The sequence below is a fragment of the Rhamphochromis sp. 'chilingali' genome, assembly GCF_963969265.1.
Source record: "Rhamphochromis sp. 'chilingali' genome assembly, chromosome: 10".
NCBI lineage: Eukaryota > Metazoa > Chordata > Actinopteri > Cichliformes > Cichlidae > Rhamphochromis > Rhamphochromis sp. 'chilingali'.
Genome location: NC_137937.1, coordinates 9,407,095 through 9,430,418, shown reverse-complemented (window position 1 = coordinate 9,430,418; position 23,324 = coordinate 9,407,095). Strand labels below are relative to the sequence as shown.

At 40.0% G+C, this 23,324-nt stretch overlaps 1 protein-coding gene across 1 annotated transcript; it reads left to right on the top strand.

Annotated features, from left to right (window-relative positions):
• Positions 1-184: 184 nt before the first annotated feature.
• On the top strand, positions 185-22,629 carry tm2d2 (TM2 domain containing 2). Its single transcript, XM_080894257.1, has 4 exons — positions 185-524; positions 852-942; positions 1,035-1,150; positions 18,669-22,629. The coding sequence occupies exons 1-4, from the start codon at positions 292-294 to the stop codon at positions 18,880-18,882; spliced, it is 654 nt and encodes a 217-aa protein (XP_080750383.1). The 5' UTR covers positions 185-291; the 3' UTR covers positions 18,883-22,629.
• The last annotated feature ends 695 nt before the right edge of the window (positions 22,630-23,324 follow it).

Genomic DNA, 23,324 nt, shown 5'->3' with positions numbered 1-23,324 from the left:
GTGACATAGAAACATTTGTGCATAAACTACCTAAAGCTATATCGTACAATCAAGACATTCTTAATATTATCATATTATGATATTAGGATATCAGGATATACACGAAGCCAATTTGATTTTTAAAAAAAAAGTAGCTCAACGGAAACGACTTTCATCTCCGACGCTCATTGATGACGCCATTCACACGAGACGGCCATCGAGATCCAAACAAACATCTTTAGCTGAATGTGGCTAGCCAAATGTTACCATGAACAGCTTTGAGGAATAGCTTAGTAGTATTTGGAGTTGACAATGATTTCGGTCAGCTATATTCTGATGTGCGGACAGTTCCTGCTGCTATTAACGGCCATATTGTTACAATGTTTGGAAGGAATCCACTCGCAAAATTCGACGACAACGGAGACTCCTGCTTCTTCTCCCGGTCCGGTTTCTACTTTGCTCCCCTCCAGCGAACCGCCCGACAGTGCAAACTATACGGATCTCGAGTACAAACCTCCGTCACCCGTTGTCCTCTGCAGTTATCTGTAAGTAACTCAGATGCTGTTAACTGGAAGTAGCTATTAGCATGTTAGCATTGGGCAATGCTAACTCTAAACTGACACAGGACTACGTTTATAAATATGTCAATTCATACCTACTTACGCACCAGTAACACTGAACTGGAAGCACCGCATTTCCCACCCCAAACTTATTTTTGGTTAGAAAAACATTTGTTCATAGATTACAATATAATATCTTCAAAACTCGGGCTGTCTTTACACATTTCAGTTTGGCTTGACTACACACCGTAGTTTCTTTGAACTATACCTCTGTGTCTTTTGCTTTCTTTCTAAATTCAATGTGTGGTGAAGACCGGAGGACTTCATCTACTGTCAAGACCCTGTGGATCACGCGGGCAACTACACTGCCTATCAGGAGATGGAACATGTTGGTTGCATCGGGGTAGGTATTGTTGGTGTTTAGGACATTGTACTGTTAGTTAGTGTTGAGTAATCGAGAACATGTCTGACTTTGCGCCTTTTATCTCTACCTAGTGGGGTGGCCAGACCCAAAAAGAGGTGAACCACACACGGGTTTTCTGCACTGCACTCGATGATATAGAATGTGCCGGACCCAGAGAGTTCCTCAGAGAGAATGTACCCTGCATCAAGTAAGAGATGCCACACTGGATAAACAGCTGTTACCTCATATAAAACCATCTTAAGTTCTCTGGGTTCATTTTAGAGTGGATCTGCATCATATTTAAATGTTCAAACATTGCCTCTGTTTCCATATGCATCCAAAATATGTAGAACAAACAGATTGTTGTTCAGTGAATGTAAACATGAATCAGCTGCTTTGCTCAGTATTTCCATTACACCAGAACACATGAATCACTTGGGCTTTGATTTACAGTATGTATGTTGAAAAGAATGTCTGTCCAGGTTTTTAGTTATCCAGGTCATGGTAGTCTTGAGAACTTGAAAAACGAAGGCCGCTGCACTTCAGGTTTATGAAGAGTTTTCACCTCTCATCCAACAGGCTTCTTCAGATCTAAAACAACAAGCTGAGTGGGCCAGCTACTTAACTCTTAGTATGGTTGCACCCCTTTGGAGAATGTCTCTGAAGGGTTGTTGACTACTATTGACCTACTGTTGAGCATGTGAGTTGTCAAATGAGCCAAAGTATTTAAAAGGATGTCATTTTTGTCTCCAGGTCCAATGAGTCAAACCTCTGTGAGACATTGCCACACCCCGCCATCATGTGAGCTATTAAGGTCGCCTGAAGCAAGTTATGAGTGGGGTCAAAATGCCAGAAAAGGGATCTTAAGACTGCACTGTAGGTGGCTCATAGCTTCTATATGAGGCTCCTTTACTTCTCTCAAACCTTACTTCTCTGTCCAAAATGCAAACATTGGCATTCTGGAAAGAGTGACCTTTATCCTTTAGATGCAGATGTACAGCTGAGCCTTGTCCTGTTGAGATGATTCTATGAATTTGTAGCTTGTGTTTGGGTGTTTTGTCTGACGGTGTTGTTAGGTCAGAAGTAGGCGGTATAAACGGTATACGGTAGAAACGATATAAATTTGGCCAGCGGTAGAGATTTTGACTATACCGCTCTACCGCGATAGCACGTGTTGATGGTGTCACCAAGCGGCGCCTGTTTTGGTCGAAAGCATTGGAGCGGCTGCAAACAATATCATCTGCAAATTATGCCGGGCGACAGTAATAGCAAAGAGACGACGCACTTTTGGAATATGGGGAAAGCCAAAAACTTTGCTTCCTCCACTTCCGTACCATTGATTCATTAATGCTAAATTCTCTCGCAGCTGCTCTATTCCCATGTTCTTGCAGTATGTTAATGACTAACCTCGTATTGTAAATGGATTATCTCAGTTGTCCTCCTGACTGAAGTTTGGTCCGTTTATAGCATCCTGCCATGCAGTTGCATTTGTCCCTAACCACCAGAAACCCTACGTTAACTTTTATCAAATGGAAAAATGTTAGCGTTCATCCTTCAGCTTCACTGTGCTAATGTTATGCTAATGTAGCTGTTTTGGTAGCAATCACGTAGGACATCATTATACACCAGCTAGTCCAACTTCAGTAATTCTACAAACATCACTGCTGTTTAGTTTTCTCTCTTCATTTATGTTGGAAGTAATAGCAGAGCTGTGCGTTTTAATTTTTTCAGAAATCTCTCAGTCAGAACATGGCATATCATGTTTAGCTTACCAAAGTCGTACTAGAACATTTTTTGACAGATTGCTGCGCGCCGTGTGCTGCATAAAATTGGTTTCAGGTCAGTAAGCACAACCAGAATTCATACATAAGGCACACTGTCGATTTTTGAGAAAATTAAAGGATTTTAAGTGTGCCTTATAGTGTGTAAAATACGTTGTACAGAAGAAAAGAATATATCGCGATATATATCGTTACCGCACATGCTTCAAATTATACCGTGATATGGATTTTAGGCCATATCACCCAGCCCTAGTCAGAAGTACATTGCACTGGAACCCTGTTTGGCAGCAGCATGCCAAGGAGTCATTTTTAACCCAGGGCGATCCAGTATATGAATGTCATTCTTGTTAATCTGCATGTTTGGCTTGATTTGTACGCTGGATAGGGCTGCTCAATTAATCGAATTTTAATCACGATTACGATCTGGGCTTTCAACGATCATTAAAAATGACTGAGCCGATTATTAGCCCCTCCCTCATTTATCCGCGACACCTTAAAGGCCGGTCCGTGAAAATATTGTCGGGCATAAACCATCCATGGCGCAAAAAAGGTTGGAGACCGCTGATTAAGAGGACCCGAAGGAAGCTCGGAAAGCTAAGCAGAAGTTATTTGGAGAGGAGAGTGACTGCTGTTGATTGAAAAGAGAGGTAAAAAAAAACTTCAGTGGTGTTGCACACTATTTTATATTATTTTTTAAAGTCATTGTTAACCCTTTAAATCCGGTCAGAGCAGCACGCTCCGTTTTGTGTAACTATTTTTAAATCCCTGTAGAACCTGAACCACGTAAGCTAGCGCAATAATTTGTTTTGCATATGAAACCAGAGGAGTTGTACTTACATCTGATGCCATCAGCTTGTCCTCGGTCACGGTTTCCTTCCACATAAAGCTTTGCAAAAATTGCATAAAAAGCGCTTGCAGGAACAAAAACGTAATATTCCAGAAACACGCTTTGCCGATCCGATCAGCTGTTCGTAACACTTCCCACATTGAAAAAGTCGTCAGCCCGAACTGTTGCATGTCCGCCATTTCCTGGCCGAAACCGGAAGTGACATCATTTTCGCGGAAATGTAGTTTTTTACTTGTAGGCCTTAAAAGCCTACACTGGTCATGTTTGACTTTTCTGAATAGTTGCTGGGATGCTTAGAGCTCGAATTGCACTGCTGGAAATAGTTTATTTTGATGCACATGCTGTTTTCTTTGCAAATTTGCATCATAGGATTGTTTTTTTTGTTTTTCCTGCAGTATATAAAAATTGGTGTATCTCCAAGATAAAACTATGAAGACACTCAAAATAAATTTCCTGTTGTTGTAAACTATTTTTTGCAACTTTTTTGTATTTAAAGTTTTGAGGGATAAACCTCTTAAATTTCTCCAAGTAGAAATATATGTAAACAAAACAAACGCGATTTTCAATTTTTTTTGTAATTTATTGCACTTTTTTGCAATTAATGTAGTTACTATGGACTTAATGCATACATATTATTAAAATATGGGCTATAACAGTTATTTAGCAACTTGAAATGCTCCCACAAATGGCACTACAACATGTAAAAAAATAATATAAGCTCTGGTGGACTTGGTTCTATAGTAGGTCTTAAAGGGTTAAATAAATATCGTCAAATAATCGAGATCTCAATTTCAGTGAAAATAATCGTGATTACCATTTTTGCCATAATCGAGCAGCCCTAACGCTGGATGCCTTTCCTGACTTGCCCCTCCTGACAAGTCAGTGTCTTTGATGTAAACTATGGGTTTTAGTGGAAATCTAGTAGCGACCAAAGCAGTCACGAGGAGGTTTTCGTTGCATCACCTTGTTTGTGACCAGTTTCAGCACATTATTGCCAGGGTGTTGTGCAGTAGTTTGTAGTCCGTACATGGGTAGCATGTGTTTAAATATATAAATGGCTGTTCCTGAGTTTCCCCTATCTGTAAATTTTTTTTTTCTAGTTTTACTCTCCTGTAGAGTTCTCACATATGGTCATAGTTTTTGATATTTACACCTAGGGCTGTGCGATATGACCAAAATCTCATATCCCAATATAAGACATCTATCGTCCCGATAACGATATAAATCACAAAAATTTAACATTTTCTGTAAATTCTGTGAATCTCGGGCAGCTCGACTTGCGTGAAGTGTTTCCAGCTGGGCGTCATGTACCTGGAGTCAAGTGTTTTAACCGATGCATGAAACGATGCATTTTTAGACATAAGTTGTAACAGCTGCCGTTTTCTTTGTGAGTATTTATTACACAGCATGCTGCGGGGAAAAGCCTGTTCTAATGTTTGAGTCTAAGGTTTATCTTTTAGCACCTGGCGGCTCTTTTTTGCTTCTAATCCTTAAATACTCTGCATACTCTTTCACATGATTCATTTTTTTTTTTTTTTTGCAACAGGATCTTGAGCTTTATTGTGAAAGGTTTATGTGGAAAATAAACAAGCGGACAGATTAAGACAGAATCTGTGTCAAAAGCGTAGATGTTCCTGCTGACTAATTTCCTTGGCACCTAAGTGGGACAAAAAAAATACAACACTCTTAACATAACCAAGAAAACACTGTGTGCTCAATTTTCACTGTTTACCTAACAGATGAGGTTAAAATGATCTTTGCAGTGATTCACTTGTGAGCCATTTGAATATGGAACGCCAGGACTGCCATAATGAATTAATTAAATACACCATTAAATAATTAATTAAATGTGGCAATAATTAATTAAAATTGGAATTAATTAATTAAATAAATAGTTATGACACATGTAATTAATTATTGACACATTTAATTAATTATTTATGTATTTCACATTTTAATTAATTATTGACACATTTAATTAATTAATTATTGACACATTTAATTAATTAATTATTGACACATTTAATTAATTATTTATGTATTTCACATTTTAATTAATTATTGACACATTTAATTAATTATTGACACATTTAGTTAATTATTTAATGATATATTTATTTATTTCATTTTGGCAGTCCTGGCGCCTGGCTCTCATCATGAAATAATTTTATCTGTCAGCCTCACCCATCAAACTCAGGGGGTGGGGTTAACGCTGCCCATGCAGCTTCTCTAACATTTGATTGGTTGCCGTGCAAAGTAAGTCAAAACAGGTCGATCCTAGAAAATCGATTGCTTGTGTAGACTTGGGGCAGCCAGGTATCCCAGAATGCAGATCAAATCACAGGCAGCAATGGTGGTGGTGTAGTTTTAAAATACCCCGTTTTTCTGTCACCAGCTACACTTTTAACAGTGTTTTAGCCGCGAATGTCGCAACGTATGTCTGGTCAGGTTGTCAACATAGAACATGTTTGCAAAAGTGCTCAGATGTTTTCAGAGATTTCACTAGCTCTGCTAACAATTAGCATGCAGAGTGCACCGAGGGGGTACGTTAACCGGTTTGTTTACATATTCCACTCTCCGTGTTCCACATGTTGCATTCGCAGATTCTCATTTTCACCGAACGATCGTCTCTTTCCGCCTGGTCTTGTGTCTCTGTGCTTCTGTAACATAAAGAACGAGCTGACATTTTTCTCACGAAACCAGCGATCAGCTTAACAGACCCTCAGTTTACCTGCATGCATCCTCCTCCTCATCTGTCAGCTGTTTAACACCTGCTGCTAATTCAAGAAACACGCCTAGTTACCTGGTGATAGTCACAGTTTAACTGGGCAGCCGGTGCTCGATATAACGCAATGTCAGCGCATTTTTCTGCACAAGATAAGTAAATATAGTGTTTTCCCCGAGCGCAGAGCTGCTGGAGCTTGTTTCCTTACAGAGCACTTTATAGGCGAGCCAGCTTTATCAGCGGCTGATGTCCAATCACCGGCACACAGCTTTGAAACCTCAGCTGAGTTTTAGCTCTCAGTGGTTAAACGCTGGACTTCATTCACTCAGGTTCTGTCTGTCGGGTCACGTTTACTTCGCTGTTTTATTTACAACTGAGCAAATCGGTTTGGCTGAGGTTAAAGTTACGTTTCATAACTGCATAGTTTCACAGACGTTTAATGGTTCACTGGCACATGTGTTAGACTGAACTATCATCTAAATATCATCTGTTTTTTAATAGTTATTCAACTGTATTCTAAGCACCAGCTGTCTGTTAGAATGTGATTTTTTTTTTTTCTCTCTCTGTTGGCAGACGTATAAAAATGCGCAGGAAAATCTGACGTGCATGGCGAACTTCAGCGACGATATTTAGGGAGGAATAAACACACATCAAACATAAATGAACCATTTGCCTGTCTCCATAATTGAGAGCATTTTCTCTTCTTATCTCCACACTCTCTCTCTCTTTTTTTTTTTTTTTTTTTTTTGCTTTTTCGGTCATGTTATGTTTACCTGTCAAAGGCTTGTTACAAACTATGAAACACATCGTGCAGACTTCTGGATGTTAGAAGAAAACTAATACTGCTCATGAATGAGACTAAAGGCAGGAAGGTGTCCTTTAAGACTAAACATGTTAATAGGACCTCCCTATTAATATCATAGTTTATGATATAGCACGTGTATTTCAGTAATAGCCTGCTGAGGCCACTATACGTGCTGGCCTCATATCAAATGTGAAGGCAGACTGAGTCTATGTTTGACGTTTTTTATATCTAATCTTCCTTTTCAAACATTTAAACAGCAGCGAGTCTGCAGCTGAGGGAATACAAATTCAAATTGTCGGAACAGGTTTGCTCGTTTCTTGGATTCATTTGGTGATTTATTAAATGTATAACTGTTATTCTAATCTGCTGCTGAGTCTCTTACACTTTTCTTTATGCTGTATATTTTCACGTCTCTGGAATAGTTGGCAGTTAGATAGTCAGCTGGGAAACTTTGTGTTAACTCATGGAGCTGAGGATATCGTGGATATGCTGACCTCGCTGCGTGGTGTACAGAGCGAGGTCAGCATGATTAATATTCACAATAAAAATATTAGCCGAACATCATGAAGTCTGTATGTGTTTCATAGTGTCGAACAACCTTTGTACAGTTAAAGCCAGCAGTTACTACATGACGGAAACACCAACGTTATCTCTTTTATGTGTTTATACACAGGTCACGCTGATTACTGAACAAAAACCCAAAGATCAGATGTTAAACAGATTTATTTGCTCTCTCTCCTCCTTAAACATGTTTTTAATGTTAGTTATAATTCAGAATTGGCGACTGAAACACGTAGGACACATAAGAACATCAGGAAATAAAACACCGATAAATATAACCTCAGTAAAAGTCGTCAGCGGGGGTTACTACAGCTGTGTACCGGGGCCTGCGCTTTGTCGGTGGGATTGCTTGCGAGGCGAGCGGGTCTATCCCACGCTTTGCCGTGAGACTGGGCAGACATCTCCGAAATCATCGAAACACTTTTGCAAAGAGGCTGTATCTTGACAAACCGACCAGACACATGAAGATTAAACCGCTACATTCTCGGCTAAAAAAATATTAAAACGGTATTTGGTAACACACAAACAGGGTTTTTCAAAGCTCAGTTCTGTTAGCTTCCACATGCCGGTTGTTGTGTGCTAGAAACAATGGCCACCAGGCCAAAGCAATGGTTTTGACTCGATCAGCGTTAACCCCGCCCCCTGAGTTTGATGGGTGAGGCTGACAGATAAAATTATTTCATGATGAGAGCCAGGCGTCAGGACTGCCAAAATGAAATAAATAAATATATCATTAAATAATTAATTAAATGTGTCAATAATTAATTAAAATGTGAAATACATAAATAATTAATTAAATGTGTCAATAATTAATTAATTACATATATCATAACTATTTATTTAATTAATTAATTCCAATTTTAATTAATTATTGCCACATTTAATTAATTATTTAATGGTGTATTTAATTAATTCATTATGGCAGTCCTGGCGTTCCATATTTGAAACTGAAACCATTAATTTCATTTTTCAATAACCCGGTTTTATTTGAAATACCACTGAAATGTGTGCTACCTCTTACTGTGAAAGCGTTCTACATTGGTTTGCTGAGTGTAGATGATGCTGGCAGCTCTACAGCAGCAGGCTTCTTTCCTTACTGGCTAACATCCACACTCCTGTACAGAACATGGTTAGCCTATCCTCTGTGGGTAGTTGTGCTAGTTTACGCTGATACAAACTACATACTAGTCAGTGTATGCAGAACCAAACTTTCCTTCTATAACACTGAGCAAGAAGGACTGTGCAATCTGTGGAGCTGCAGTCCTAGCTAGTAGCAAATGGTTGGGTAACATCTTAGAACCAAAGGTGAACTAGTGTTATAGGTATCTATCTGGACTGCGCAGTGAAGGAAACTTAGGCACAGGTTAAAGTCCAAAAAAAAGATTTTTTTTATTTAACCCAAAAAACATAATTGGTTAACTCGTGCAAAAAGAATCAAAATCTTGGGCCCATAAAATAGGTCAAAATAACAGAACTCTACTTAAAGTTGACAACACTACTGCTAACTCAAACAAACTGACCTAACTCAACGTGACAAAGGGGAAACTTAAATAGTGGCTGATCAGCCCACAAAAAACACGAGAAGGGGTAAAACACACAAAACCTAACTAAACCTAACATAATGAACTCCAATTCCTCCCCATGATCCCGAGTTATGGCATGAACCAATTTGCAGTCTTCCTTTGAAGCTCGCTCCGCCCCTTTTCCACCTCTTGGCTCCTTAATTAAGGGACTGGAACAGCTTCAACTAAGGTAACTCAGAAAACAAAAGATTAATCATACATAACAGTGTAAACTAAAATGTGCGCACTTATTTAAGAATGCAGTGTTATGTGGATATGTGAATTAATTCAAAACCAAAACCAGTTATTTATTGTCCTGTAAATTAATTCCTATATTTAAAGACAGACAAATGTGAATGCAATGTTATGTATAAGCCTCTACACTAACATGGTGGATATTACCACTGTGTGGCTATAAGGGCAGCCATCACAGGCGGGGACAAAAAAAACCTGAACAAACATCAAAATCGTGTTTGTTCCTGTGCGCTTTTCCTACAATAAATGCTCAAACTTTTGATGAGTTGTGATAAGGACATTTATTACTTGCTTTACTGAACTTTTTACTCTTATTCATTACTTTTATTTTATTGCCTTAATGGACAACAGCCCTGTGGTAAAGTGCAAACTGCATCCAGGACAGAAATGACATCATTATGCTGCTAACACAACTTTGGTTCTTGACCCCGTACCAGCTGATCTCCCACAGACAGTGATGAGCAGTCAGGCTTATATCATTGTAGCCTCCACTTCTACACGTATATCTTTATACAGTGGCGATCACAGTGAGGCTTCTCAGATGGTTCTAGTCCCAATGCATTGGAGGTCATGTTTCAGAGTATCATGAAAGTAATGTAATGAGTAGTGTAATAAATTGTTTTCTTTAGTGAGTAATTAATAAGTAATGTACTGCATTACTTTTCAGAAAAGTAACATATTTTTGCAGTACTTTTTTTTTTTTTTCTATGTTTGTCTTGTGTTGCTGTTGTCTCACTGTTGGTAAATTACTTTACTTGCTCTTAATTTGTGAAGCACTTTGACTGACATTGTTGTTTTTAAATGTGCTATATGAATAAATTTTGATTTGATTTGAACTCTGCTGGGACTCCAAGGGATCCAAAAATGTCAACTTACTGTATACCAAAGATTGACTAGTCAGTGGCATCACCCGAGTCATGAGAGTGTCTCCCTCACAAAAATCAAAACTGCCCTTTTTGTCGTCTGGGGCTGGGCGCTCATGTATGTACCGGCTCACTTCTGGTGGCCGATTGGCGGGGCCTGGCGCCTGTGGCCCGGCTGGGCCCCTTCCGGGGGGTGTGATGCCCTCAGGCCTCTGGCCTCTGGGCCTGAAGCTCGGTCCTCTCTGGCACAGCTGGCTGCCGGCAGAGCCCGCAGGCACGCCACTGCAACCCCCTCTGGCCTCTGCTCTGTAGCTGCTGGGTGACCTCTCGTTTGGGGCTCTACTCAGCTCTTCCCAGGAGGGTGGCACGGTTCCCCCCCTTTTGGTGGTCCTCCTCGGGTCCTTGTACTCTGGGGCCTCTGGATATCTGGGGCCTGGATCTCCTCCATACCTACTTCATACCCTGGTGGACGGGGCTATGGCTCCCCACACTCCCTAGCAGATCGTTACATGGAGAAACCTTTGGAATACAAGCATGCTGATCCACACAGGTGTGCACACAGGTGTACACACGGGTGTTCACAGACGCAGACTACACCTTTCTTGGCTGCTGCCTCAAAGCACATTGTGCGCTGTCTATCTTGCGTGCTGCACAATATCGTTTAATATTTAGTATCTACTGTTATCTACTGCTAGCTAGTTTATTGTGATGGTGCTGTTTTTTACTTTGTTGCTCTTTTTGTTGTTTGCTTTCTCTTCTGTTTTTTTTTTCTCCATACAGGTGATCCAGGTGTTTTGTTTGTTTTTCTTTCTTTCTTCCCCCCTTTCTCACCGTCTCTTCTCCCCTTTGGTTTTCTTTCTCTCCCTCTCTTTCTTTCATTCTTTCTCCCGGTCCTATCCTCCCAGTCATGTCTGTCCCGTTTGTAGCAACCGAAAATAAAATAAATTCATAATTATAATAAAGGTCAATCAAATGGACCAATATGGCAAGGCCATGATGATCCACTTGGTAAAAGAAATCCACTTGGCATCTTTCTTGGCCTTAAGACAACAATTCTGATGGCTAAAGATCCAAACGGGACACCAAAAAAAAAAAAACCCGCCCTTTTTGAAACCCGGCAACGAGCGAATTGGCTGCACAAAAAACAACACCGTCGTCCCAGAATCTGACAAAAACTCATACACGGTATAATGGGATATTCGCCCGTGTTGCTATAACGACCCTGCGCACATTAGGTGGTACTCTATTGAAATGGAAAACAAGTTCAGCCAATCTAAGTACTAATGGAAAGGGGCTATGAGAGAAGCCAGAGCAAGGGATGATGGTTGTGCTAGACTGATGTTTTTGTATGACTAAGAGGCTCCATTTGAAAATGTAAGACTTGAAGGTGTTTGCAGCACCTGAAAGGTTGTAGCGTTGCAAAAAATCAATTGACTTCATTTCTGCTATCTGGATGATAAGGTCTGGCTGGCCTTTAGTTTCTGACAGACAGAAGGAAATTGACACACAATGGCATGACCTCAGTACCTAGCTAGGATTAACATTATCAGAAGATTACGATTTCTTAGCAGCTGTGCGGTGGTGTTGAAGCCAGGACTGGAGCCGCAAATAAATTAGACTTCAAGCCACTGATCAGGCATGATCTCTTCCTGTCAGACTCTAAGGAATGATTAACATGCTATTCACACACCTTCATATGTCCAAATCAGAGATGAAACATCTAATTAATCATCTGACTGACAGGAAGTGAATTGGCACCTAATTCGAAGTCAGATTTTTTTCAGAAACTACCACAGCCATTTCATTCAGCCTCCCATAAGAGAATGTTTTTCTTTTTCACATTATGAACTCTTTGGGTTATTTATGATCCTGATTAAACTTGCGGCATCTAAAAATAAATGACAGATTCACAGTTGATAAATAACAGTTGGTTACAGCTCTAACCAAAATCGTATTTTGAAGGTGTAATGTAATATTTATTATCTACAGCTCTAAGTTATCTCTCAGTGAACAACCTGACCCTTAGCGCCAATATCTTGATAGTGTGGCATGAAAAGCATATATTTATATCGTTCTTTGCCCCTTTAGAGATCTTCTAGCTGTGAAGCTTTGAAATTCAACATTTGTTTTAGATAACATTCTGACTAATTTAAAATTATTGTTCTAGAAATTGAATTGCGCAGTCTTACACTACAGGCTACATTCACAAAGACGTTCCTACAGAACATCACACACCATACATCAGGGCAATTTGGAGTTCAGTATCCTGTCCAAGAATATATTGACATTCAGACTGGAATTCAAGCCGTGACTCAAACCCCTGACCTTCCACTAGAGGATGACTCACTCTGTGCCTGGAATAACAGTTGTTTACACAGAATTAAACGGTGTCTTGAGACCTTTGTTGTGTTTCTCGGGCTATTAATGAACTTTTTAAAAATGTATGTATGCATATATGTATTTATTTATTGGTGTGTATTTGTCATCATCTTGCGGCCGCTGAAACCAAGCAGTAACCTATGGACCTGAAAAATGAAGCCAGTACACAAGGACCAAAAAGTAGGGGTGCAACGATATTCGTATCGATATTGAACCGTTCGATACAGTGCTTTCGGTTCGGTACGCATATGTATCGAACAATACAACATTTGTAATTTATTTTATCAATTTTCCTTCTGACGATGCTGTCTGTGTTGAGCGCTCAGTGAATCTGCATTCGACTACTCCGCCTAGGCTCGACAGTGCAGCCTAGGCGGAGTAGTCGAATGCAGATTCACTGAGCGCTCAACACAGACAGCATAGTCAGAAGGAAGAGCGCAGGGCAAGCTAGCGAGACAGAAGTTAAGCTCTCCTTGTAACAGGCAAATTGAACCTCATTCAGATCTGGCGTTTGGAATTATTTTGGTTTTCATGTGACGTATGACCCTGAAGGTAAGCGAGTCATGGACTAAAGTAAAACAGTATGTTGGATGTGCCATGCAATGCTCAATTACATTGGTGTGAACTAGTGTGTTAGCGCAGTTAGCTCGTTAACGTGTTGGCCGTCTAGCCCCATGCACGGAGCGATCGGCGGTAGCTCGTTAACGGAGATTTGCCGTGTTGTGGCATTAAGGTCATTTCAACAAGATTAACCTGAAAGCACTAGTGGGAACACAACGAATATGACTGCACATTTACGCCGACATCATCCTAGTGCAAAGACAAATACAACAAGCATGCTACTAACTTTAGCCGAGTCATTTAGACAGCTGTTAGCACATGATTCTCCTTATGCTGCTGAGAATATAGCCCAGAAGAAGCGGATAGTATAGCTTTTATTTTGGAAAGAGCCATTTCTCTGTAATAAACTCTCTTTTCCAAAGATGAGTGATTCCTCAATCAGATACAGGGCTCGCAATATCGCTAGCCCGACGTCCCGGAGCTAGCGATTTTTTCAGTCGGGCTACCAAAATCTATCTCTTCCCTGCCCATCGGGCGATTGTAGGAAAAATATATGTCAATGCTTTTGCATTCTTTCAGAAATGTAGCTGGGTAATTATGTCATTGGCATCGGTGAGCCACTGTCAATATGTGACATATTGAAGTCGCGTTTGAATTTGCGCTTGTTTTTTTGCTTTCACTTTGCAATCGTGCGAACTGTGTATAGAGAGCGACAGCACTGATCTGTGAGTGATGATAATTTGTGCACCAATTCCTCTGACATCGTCTTATTAATCGTTAGCTTACTATGCAAACATGACAAGTGAAATCTCCCGCAGCAAGCTTAAACATGTGAGAGGTTGATCGCGCAGAGAATCGCTGAGCTTATGTGAGTGCATGTGTAAAAGCATTTCAGTTCTGCTGAGCCAAATAAGACAGGTCAGGGTGAAGAAGTGACAGCCAAAGAAAAGCTTACCACAAAACGGAGAAGTTATGACAAATCAGACTATAAGGCAAAAAGAAAGTGCAGCTTTATGGTTTCATGGACAAAAGAATTTCTGTGGCTGCAATATGATGAGCTAAATAACCAGGGCTGCACATAAGTGGTCCGCAGGTGCGCATTCGCTGTCAAAATAAAAAACACGCACAAGGGTTAGGGTTAAATTTAAAAACTGTACTTTTGAGTTAAAATATATATTTATAATTTTAATAAATGACAAATAAAAAATGCATGAACATTTTTTTTGTATCGAAAAAATATCGAACCGTGACACCAAAGTATCGAACCGAACCGAACCGTGAATTTTGTGTATCGTTGCACCCCTACCAAAAAGGGCATTTTCTTCTAATGGCCACTTGAGGCTGACTCCAAAATTGAGTCGATAGCCATAGACTTCAGAGCAGGGTTTTAATAGTTTTGCAATTTTCATTAGTTTTTATTTTTATTTAGTTTTGACTTCAGATTTTCAATTTTATATCAGTTTTAATTAGTTTTTACCAATTGTTTGCTAGTTTAATTTAGTTTTTATTTTTTTGAAAATCCTTAGTTTCAGTTTAGTTTTGATTAGTTTCAGTTATAGTTTTAATTGTGTTTGCAATAATTAAGTGTAACAAAATCCCAGTTTCATCATATCAGTCATGCTCTTCTGGGCCCTATTTCAGGAAGCCGGTTTAGAAAACTCAGAGTGAAAAACGATACTCGGGGTTGAGTAACCCCGAACTGTCCAACTCGGAATATTCGGTTTCAGAAAGGCTGATAACAATTAGTTCAATCAACGCGGAGTTGCTTTAACCCCAAATTAAGCGCGCGCACGAGGATACATAAAGCCCTGATTAGTGGAGCACAGATTAAGCGAGTCACCATGGAGACGGAGGGAAAGAAGGCGCGGTCAATGTATTTTACAGCGCTTGAGGCCGAAGTTCTGATGGCAGCATATGCCGATAACATGCAAATTCCGCGGAAAAAAAGTAAAGCAGCCTCAGCTGCAAAAGAAAGGGAGCATGCATGGCAAAACATAGCCGACAGAGTCAATGCGTGAGTGTTAATTTAAACATTGATCTAGGGATTTCCACCCATTTAACACGTTATTTTATTACTTTTTATTTTATTTTTTATTTTATACATTTTATTTTGTGATGTGATGTGAGCGCGGGTGCAACCCAACAGGCCCCAAACGTTCCTGGCAGCAAGTAAAAATGAAATATAAAAATATAGTCCAAACAGGTAAGGTGTAATTGTATTATGAGCCATAGTGCTTGGTCTGTTTGTCCGATGTAAATCAATTGCAGTTAGAGGCTACATTAATTTTCTTTCTGTAAGCACTAATTGGAATTATCTGAGCACATTACAAGTACATATTTGCTTACTCTGTATGCTCAAATGTGACCCGTTATAGCCAACAGAAAAAAAGCAGAGGCCCGAAAAACAGGTGAGGGTCCTCCACCACCACCACTCACAGAGGCTGAGCAGTTGGCTTCCACATTTGTGATAATGTTGGCAGCATCACATATGATCTTCACAGTGCAGAGAACACAAATTAGCATCCATGAAATAATTTGTTAGTTTGAAATGCTACAGGGAACTATGTACCTGTACATTGATGCTGTGGAAAGACTTCCTGTTCACATAGTCTCCTTCATTTACTGAAGGAGCAATGATTGGAATGTGAGTGCCATCTATACAGCCAATCACGCCTGGGAACCGTGAGAATAAATGTAAAATTTAAGTAGTAGTTCAAGTATCACCACATCATGTATTAAGTTTTGTTCATCCTGCTACCTGCAATTTTGTGGCATCCCTCTTTGATAAATCTTGTGGGTCTATGACCGGGGAACACCACAAACGAGTACAGGAGACGTTTCAGTGCAACTGTAACATTCTTGACTGCCCGACAGACGGTAGCCTTGGAAACGTGCTCAGCGTCACCAATATTATACAGAAAGCTCCCGTTTGCAAAAAACCGAAGTGCAATACAAATAATATGTACAAAACTGAGAGAATGTCCGCGATGTGTCACATGAGCAATATTAGGCCTGAGGATTTTATTCAAATAAATTATAGATTGTGCTGAAAAACGGTAACGTTCACACAGGAAATCATCAGGAAATGATCAAATGTCCAAACGCGCTCTAATCACTCTCTCCCGGCGGAGAGCTCTGCGGAGAATTTGGGCTTCAACATCTACTGGCTCTTCAAGGAAGAGGCACGCCATGTCTGACACTTCCTACAGTCAGGTTTCTGACAAAGAGGCGGAGAAGGTCGGGGTTAGTTGAAGTAAACCTGCTAGGGGGCAGGTTAGCTTCACGGAGTGTGTCGTCATAGTAACTCACTCAGAATTAATCTAAACTCGCTTTGTGAAACCGAAAACCCAGAGTTTTCGTTAACTCAGGGTATACTTACTCAGAGTTTGCACTAAACCGGCTTCCTGAAATAGGGCCCTGCTTATCCTTGGGTATGTTGCTATTCCAGCTACCATACCCTGCACCCTGCACAGGTCGCCTGTCTGTCGCAGGGCTAACACGCAGAGACAGACAACTCACATTCCCACCTATGGGTTCTTTAAATAAATAAATAAATTAGTGCAGATGAACAACCATTGATACCAGGCAACTATAAAATTTATATCTTGGCCCCAATGAGACTATTAACTCTTGCAGCACCGGGTGTTCGTAATTTTGGTTCAAGTGAATTGATAAACTTTTTGAAGGCAATTGACTCACACAGTTATGTAGATATCCCCGTCCTGTTGTCTCGGGATGCATCACGCTGCCTTGCCTGGGGTTAGCTTCTGTTTTCTGGGGATGAGGGTTGAGTGTGCTCCCTTCTCAAGGTAAGCTAGGTTAGCCTTCTTGTGTGAACTTTTCAAGTGCACTTTAAGGTTTGTGGGATTTTTTTTCCCTTTAGAAATGTCCCTTATAATTTGTCTCTTTCCACTACAAGACACTTGCTTTATCCAAAACACAGTCATATTCAAAGTAATCCCAAATTGGATTCTGGCGCTTTCTCCCGACTTTTCCTGACATGATTCTGCGCGTGGACGGAGCAGCAACACAGACGACTCGACTAACGTACTTGCCACCTGCTGGCATAATGAGACACAGCAAGAAAAAAATCTGGAAACTAAACTTCATTTTCACCCTTGACTATTGTATGACACACACACATCTACGAAAACTAAACACATTTTTGCTATAAATTCAGTTAATTTGAGTTAGTTTTGTGAACACTCATTACAGTTTTAGTTAGTTTTACTTTTTTTGTTTTTGTTTTTATTTTTATTTCCGTTAACGAAAATGTTTTTTCACTTCTAGTTTTCGTTATTTCGTTAGTTTTCGTTAACGATAATAACCTTGCTTCAGAGCCTGACCGATACTACAAATATGTATCGATACATATGTGTAGTTATTTATTTCCTCATGTGCACTCTGCCTGACTTTGCACAGACCAGCTGGTTGTTGTGGTAGTGTTGTCTGACAAATAACATGGTCTGCTCTGTGGTAGATGTTTGTGCTGTGGTTTTGGTCAGTGAAATTGGTGTACTAGTCTATTAGCAGCTGTACGTCTCTGTATGTTATGTAGTTTGTGGATCCTGCACATATTCATTACCTTATTAGTCAGAACTCCACAATCTCACCCAGATATGGTCACTTCTTGATGTATACATTATTTTCAAAATGAATATGATCCACCTTGCCTCTTCAGTAATTTTCTCCACAGGAAGAATTTTATCAATTCAAAATCAAGTTGCTCTCATGGATCTTTTATAGAGGAACGCATTTGTGCTTTAAAGACCTTTTCCACAGTGACAAAGCGTAGGCTCACCACTAGATGGCAATGTTTAGCCATAGGATCACAACTTCTTTTTGCCCTCATAACTTCACACCACACACAGCATTCATGAGCACATCAGGCTAATCTCTATAGTAACTGCATAGACATCAGACATTTGCAGTGAACGGGCACAATCAAAGCAGCACCTGTACAAAGACTGTGCTGCCTCCCAGGCTTCAGATAAACCAGGCTCAAATGCTCAGTTTCCCCCGTGCCTCCGTCCGCCAATTATACAATACAGAGCAGGTGTTTCTTTTATTCTGTCCGCTCCTTGTAGATCACAACTGCAGGTTGTCTACACCTTTTCTTTTTAATCTTGTGGCTTGTTTAATCATTATGATTAAAATATATATCTGTTTGTGTTTGTTTATTACCTTCTTGAGCCATATGGGGCATCCACAAAGGATGAGATTGTCGTAACCAGACTCTGTGAAATGTCAGTAACTTGCTGCAATCTGAAATAAAGTGAACTGATGCCGATTTAAACTCTTTCCAACTTTGGAACCTGGCTGAGGTCCAGGTGTGTAAATGAAATACATTTTGCAACTCATCTAAATTCTTGCCATGTGTTTTACAGATACACTGGACACTACTTCATCACCACACTGCTGTATTCCTTCTTCTTGGGCTGTTTCGGGGTTGATCGTTTCTGCCTGGGCCACACAGGGACTGCGGTTGGGAAGCTGCTCACTCTGGGAGGCCTGGGAATCTGGTGGTTTGTAGACCTAATTCTGCTTATCACCGGTGGACTGATGCCCAGCGATTATAGTAACTGGTGCACATACTACTGAGAGCGACAGCAAACCGCAACTAAGGACTCCGGCCACTTTGCTGTCTGATATTTATCAGCCTAATAAGGAGGACTCCCAGGACGTGGCCTCTGCCTGAGTTGGCTTACTAGAAGTGGAATCGGGGACCTCCTGAGGGCTCCTATGGGGTTCCCAGGAGCTCCAGTGAAAAAGGAGGAATAATTTGCTATCATTAAAATAAATTCAGTTCTTGGAGAATGCATAAAACTCAAGGCTTTTACAACAGCTACAGTGATGGTGGTTTTTCCAGTTTCCTGATTTCTCAAAAAAGGTCACTTTCATGCTTGTAGTTCAGTTCATTTTGTCCGATATGAGTGGAACAATATGATTCATTGTTGCCGTTTAGTTCTGGTCTGCTGGAATGGGCTTCTGGTTTTTTTATTTTGTTGAATGTCATCCTGCATCCTGAATGTCAGTACCCACAATGGAGAGAAAGATGAGTATATTTCCAGTGTAGCTGGTTTGTTACACCCACTTTCTAATCAAGCATACAGATTCACATGGATTAGGACACAAGCACAACATGTTATATCAAAGGGTTTAGACTTGCAGCTTTCTTTAGCATTGATGCTCAGTAGATAGGCTTGGTAGAAATCAGTTTGCTTTCACAGCACAGGCTGCCACCAGAGTTCATTTGGAAGCAAACGGAGGCCCCATGATCCAAAGGTTGCCTCAACACCACATCTGTCCGGGCCTGGGTAACAGTTTCTGCTGCCCGTTTGGCTCAAAAGTGTTGTTAAAGCTGGTGCAGGCTGAGATTTCATGAGGAAAGGACAATTCTGGTGGAGGTGTGAACGCAAAACTACCAAATGGAGGATTTTATGGGAGTTTGCGTTTTAGGCGTGTTATACTCTCATTTAATGTACTCAAACATGCTCACAGTTTTGTGGAAATCCAGAACTTACAGCAACAGTGTGTTTGTTTTTTCACGGTGCAGACAGCATGAACTCTAATTCTGAGGACAATTCAGTTCGTTTGTGATTTACGAGTATTTCATTTTTGATGTCTTTCATTGGATGTTTGGGCCGCTTTCCTTGTTTATGCGGGCGTCTACAGTTTAAGTTTCTGGACTTCTTTATGTCATCCAGTAAAGACAATGAACCAGGCTCCTTTCTTTGTTGCTGTCGGGAGGACAAAGTAGAACTATCAGTTATGGTATTTTTGGTTCAAGCATAGCCTGTATAAAAAAATTGACACGGTCAGTCATGCCACCCGTTTTGAAGCCTCGAGATGAGGCTTTTTGGCCATCTTCATCTTGGTGTTTTAAAGCTGGGTGTGCGGTGTGGATCGGACAAATCACATACTTATTGGCTGCCAACTTGTTGTTAATCAATGAGCATATCTCAGATAATCCTGCTTTCTCAAATTTAGGACTAAATATGACCCAAAATGAGTGACTGAAAACATAAACTCATCAGGAAAGTGTTTGACCCTCGGCCCTCACCTAGGTATTTTCCCATACACTGTTACAGGACCAGGAGTACATATGGACCCGCAGCCTTTGCCCCCTCATGTTTGCTCATCCATCTTTTAAATGGCCTACAGATATAACCCTACATCAGTCCTTCAGCAGTGTTGGGTGTATCGTGTTGTAAAGTGCAAAGTCACATATTAGAGTTGGGTACTTTCAGCTGCCCCTTATCCATTCCCAAAGCAGTACATTTTACACCCGATTTATCCGAGCTGAGGACCAGCACTAGGAGTAGCTTGTGACCCCCTGGCTGTGTTTGTAGCTCCTCTTCCATGTAAAGTGAAGGTGTTAACCAGTACACCACAGAGGCATTAGAGAACTACTGTTCACATTTTGAAGAAGCACCTGCAATAACCCATCACTCTGAGGGAAATGAGGTGTGTTTCTGGTTATGTGGTAGAGCACAAGCTGCCACTATCAGCTACATTCAGAGTTACAGTAGATTACACTCCTAGATGTATAACTAGTGTACCCAGACTAAATTCAAATAGAAAGGTTTATTTTTTTGAATGCAGAAATATTCTAAAGGTAATTAGTTTTCAGTTGTTAATGCTGTAATTATGCAATATAACAAGTTACTTTTAGAAGTAACATTACCCAACACTGGACCTCAGACAGAGAAAGCATAAATCGGTCTTTACAAACAAGTTAAAGCACATCAGCACCGGTGACCACGTGGTGTCAATGTGTCCTGGAAGCCTTGTATATGCTATAAATGTCTCAGGAATAGAAAATTGAAACTTCAGTGTTGATGTATCCTAAATTTGCAAGTTCTGTGGCTCGGTTCATTTTGTTGCCTATGTGACTTACAAACTGAACACGAATCTTCCATTCCATAAAACACTTAGCAGGTTTCTTCTCCTGAGGGCAACATCATACACAAGTTATCACTTTTTCCCTCTGTCAAATTACTCGACAGACCAGAATTGACCCTTCACTTGCCTCTTCCACCAGAGCTGTCTGAATTCTGTATTTTTATATTGCAGGGTTTTTTTTTTTTTTAATATGTTCTTTCTTTACTTGGAATGATTAACATTGGAGCTCCAAGCAAGCAGCACAGCAGGCATGGACATGCACAGCAGTCCTATTAGTCACATTTCAGATATCGATGTAGCAGTCTTCTGTATTAACTCAAGGTTCCTTACTTTTGGAAGGGGAAAAAAAAGTCTGCTGTGTGGAAGCATTTACCTCCAAAACCTCATCTCATCCGAATGTCTTAAACTAAAACAAATTTTGATCTCCATTGACTTTCAGGAGTGAGGCTCAGGTCTCACATTAAATATTCAAATCTTCATCTCCCACTTTGTTAAATTTCTAATCTTTACCAGGACCCAGGGTTTATGTGCTGTTCCATAGATAGAGCTCATTTCATTACCTAAGGATATGTGAAAACCCTCTTAGCTCTCATCGTAAAAAGTTGAAGAAGACACCATCGTCAATGTGACGACTCATCCAGCAGCAGGAGTGTGCTTTCAACAGGCAATATATTTTCAGCTGGCTAAACATCCTTTGTAGAGTGAAGCATTAAAACACTGCTTTACATAATTTAATTTTCCACTTAATTCATAGAGTGACGGTTTATATGCCACTTGAAAAAAAGATCTGCACACAGTTTTTTCCAGGTACCATATCTCTCTTTTAGTGTGATGTCCTCCTTAAAGCTCTGTACACTTGCCCTACATTAATATGTTTTGAGACATATATTTTCTTGAGTTTTTCAGCTTGTACAGATATAGATATTGTATATGATATGGATCCAAATGATGGAAGCATCACCTGAGCTGGGTGTTAATGTTATTTAACTTTGATCCACACATTGCTAATTTATGTCTGATTTTAAAAAAAAAAAAAAAAAAAAAAAAAAAAAAAAGATGAATTCATGGGAATATTATTGGTATTGTTGAGACCAATGTTTACTATAAGACGTATTTTTCTTTTCTGTACTCTTAAACCTTCAAACCAGGTGTGTGCATAGGAGGTCCAATGTTCCCTTTTCTGATGGTGTTAAAAAAAATCCAAACTTTCTCATGTTTTCATTGTTCCCAGTCCTTATTACCCAATAAAAAGTATCTGGGACATGGTGTTCTTTACATTCATTGGAGTCTAGTTAGTGCTGGGGTAGAATGTCAGTAAAAGAGTGTGTTGCCTCCTCTCAGTACTTTGCATTTTGACTGAGGTTATAGATTTGGCATGATTAAAAAAACATTTTTGATATTATCTATGGTTTCAGACAATTCAATTCAATTTTTCAATAAAATTTTATTTATATGGCACCAAAACACAACAACAGTCGCCTCAAGGTGCTAGGTTTCAAACATTAGAAATACGCATTAATACTATAAAATATTACACATACATAGTACTTTTTTTTTTTTTTCTATCAGTGGTTTAGCACAGTGTTTCAGCAAACAGACTACAGGTACCAACATTTAAATAATTTTGTATGATCTTATTTAGTCTTGTTTTACTGTATTTGACAGGTGGTCATAAAACACTTCATCAGTTTTGCTGACTTTGGTTTTATTTATTTATTTTACTTATGAAATAACCGGATAGCCATAGATTTAAAATGTTAGATAATAAAAACTCCTCTCATCTACATCAGCCAGTGATGCTTATGTATGTACAGATTTTTATATTACACATATTATTAGACATAAGTTTTTAAAAATCTCTACCCAAACATACCTGATCCATCCATCCGCTTCCACTTATCCCTTTTCAGGGTCACGAGGGGCGCTGGAGCCTATCTCAGCTGTCATACGGCGAAAGGCAGGGTACACCCTGGACAGGTCGCCAGTCTGTTGCAGGGCTAACACACAGAGAGAGACAACCATTTGCACTCACATTCACACCTATGGGCAATTTAGATTGATCAATTAACCTATCCCCACTAACTGCATGTCTTTGGACTGTGGGAAGAAACTGAAGTACCTGGGGAGAACCCACACAA

What these genes read in the sequence shown, in the direction of transcription:
- tm2d2 (XM_080894257.1), top strand. Translation starts at nt 292, where the DNA reads ATGATTTCGGTCAGCTATATTCTGATGTGCGGACAGTTCCTGCTGCTA. An exon ending in AACATGTTGGTTGCATCGGG is followed by an intron (nt 943 to 1,034) that starts GTAGGTATTGTT and finishes ATCTCTACCTAG; the next exon opens with TGGGGTGGCCAGACCCAAAA. An exon ending in GAGAATGTACCCTGCATCAA is followed by an intron (nt 1,151 to 18,668) that starts GTAAGAGATGCC and finishes TGTGTTTTACAG; the next exon opens with ATACACTGGACACTACTTCA.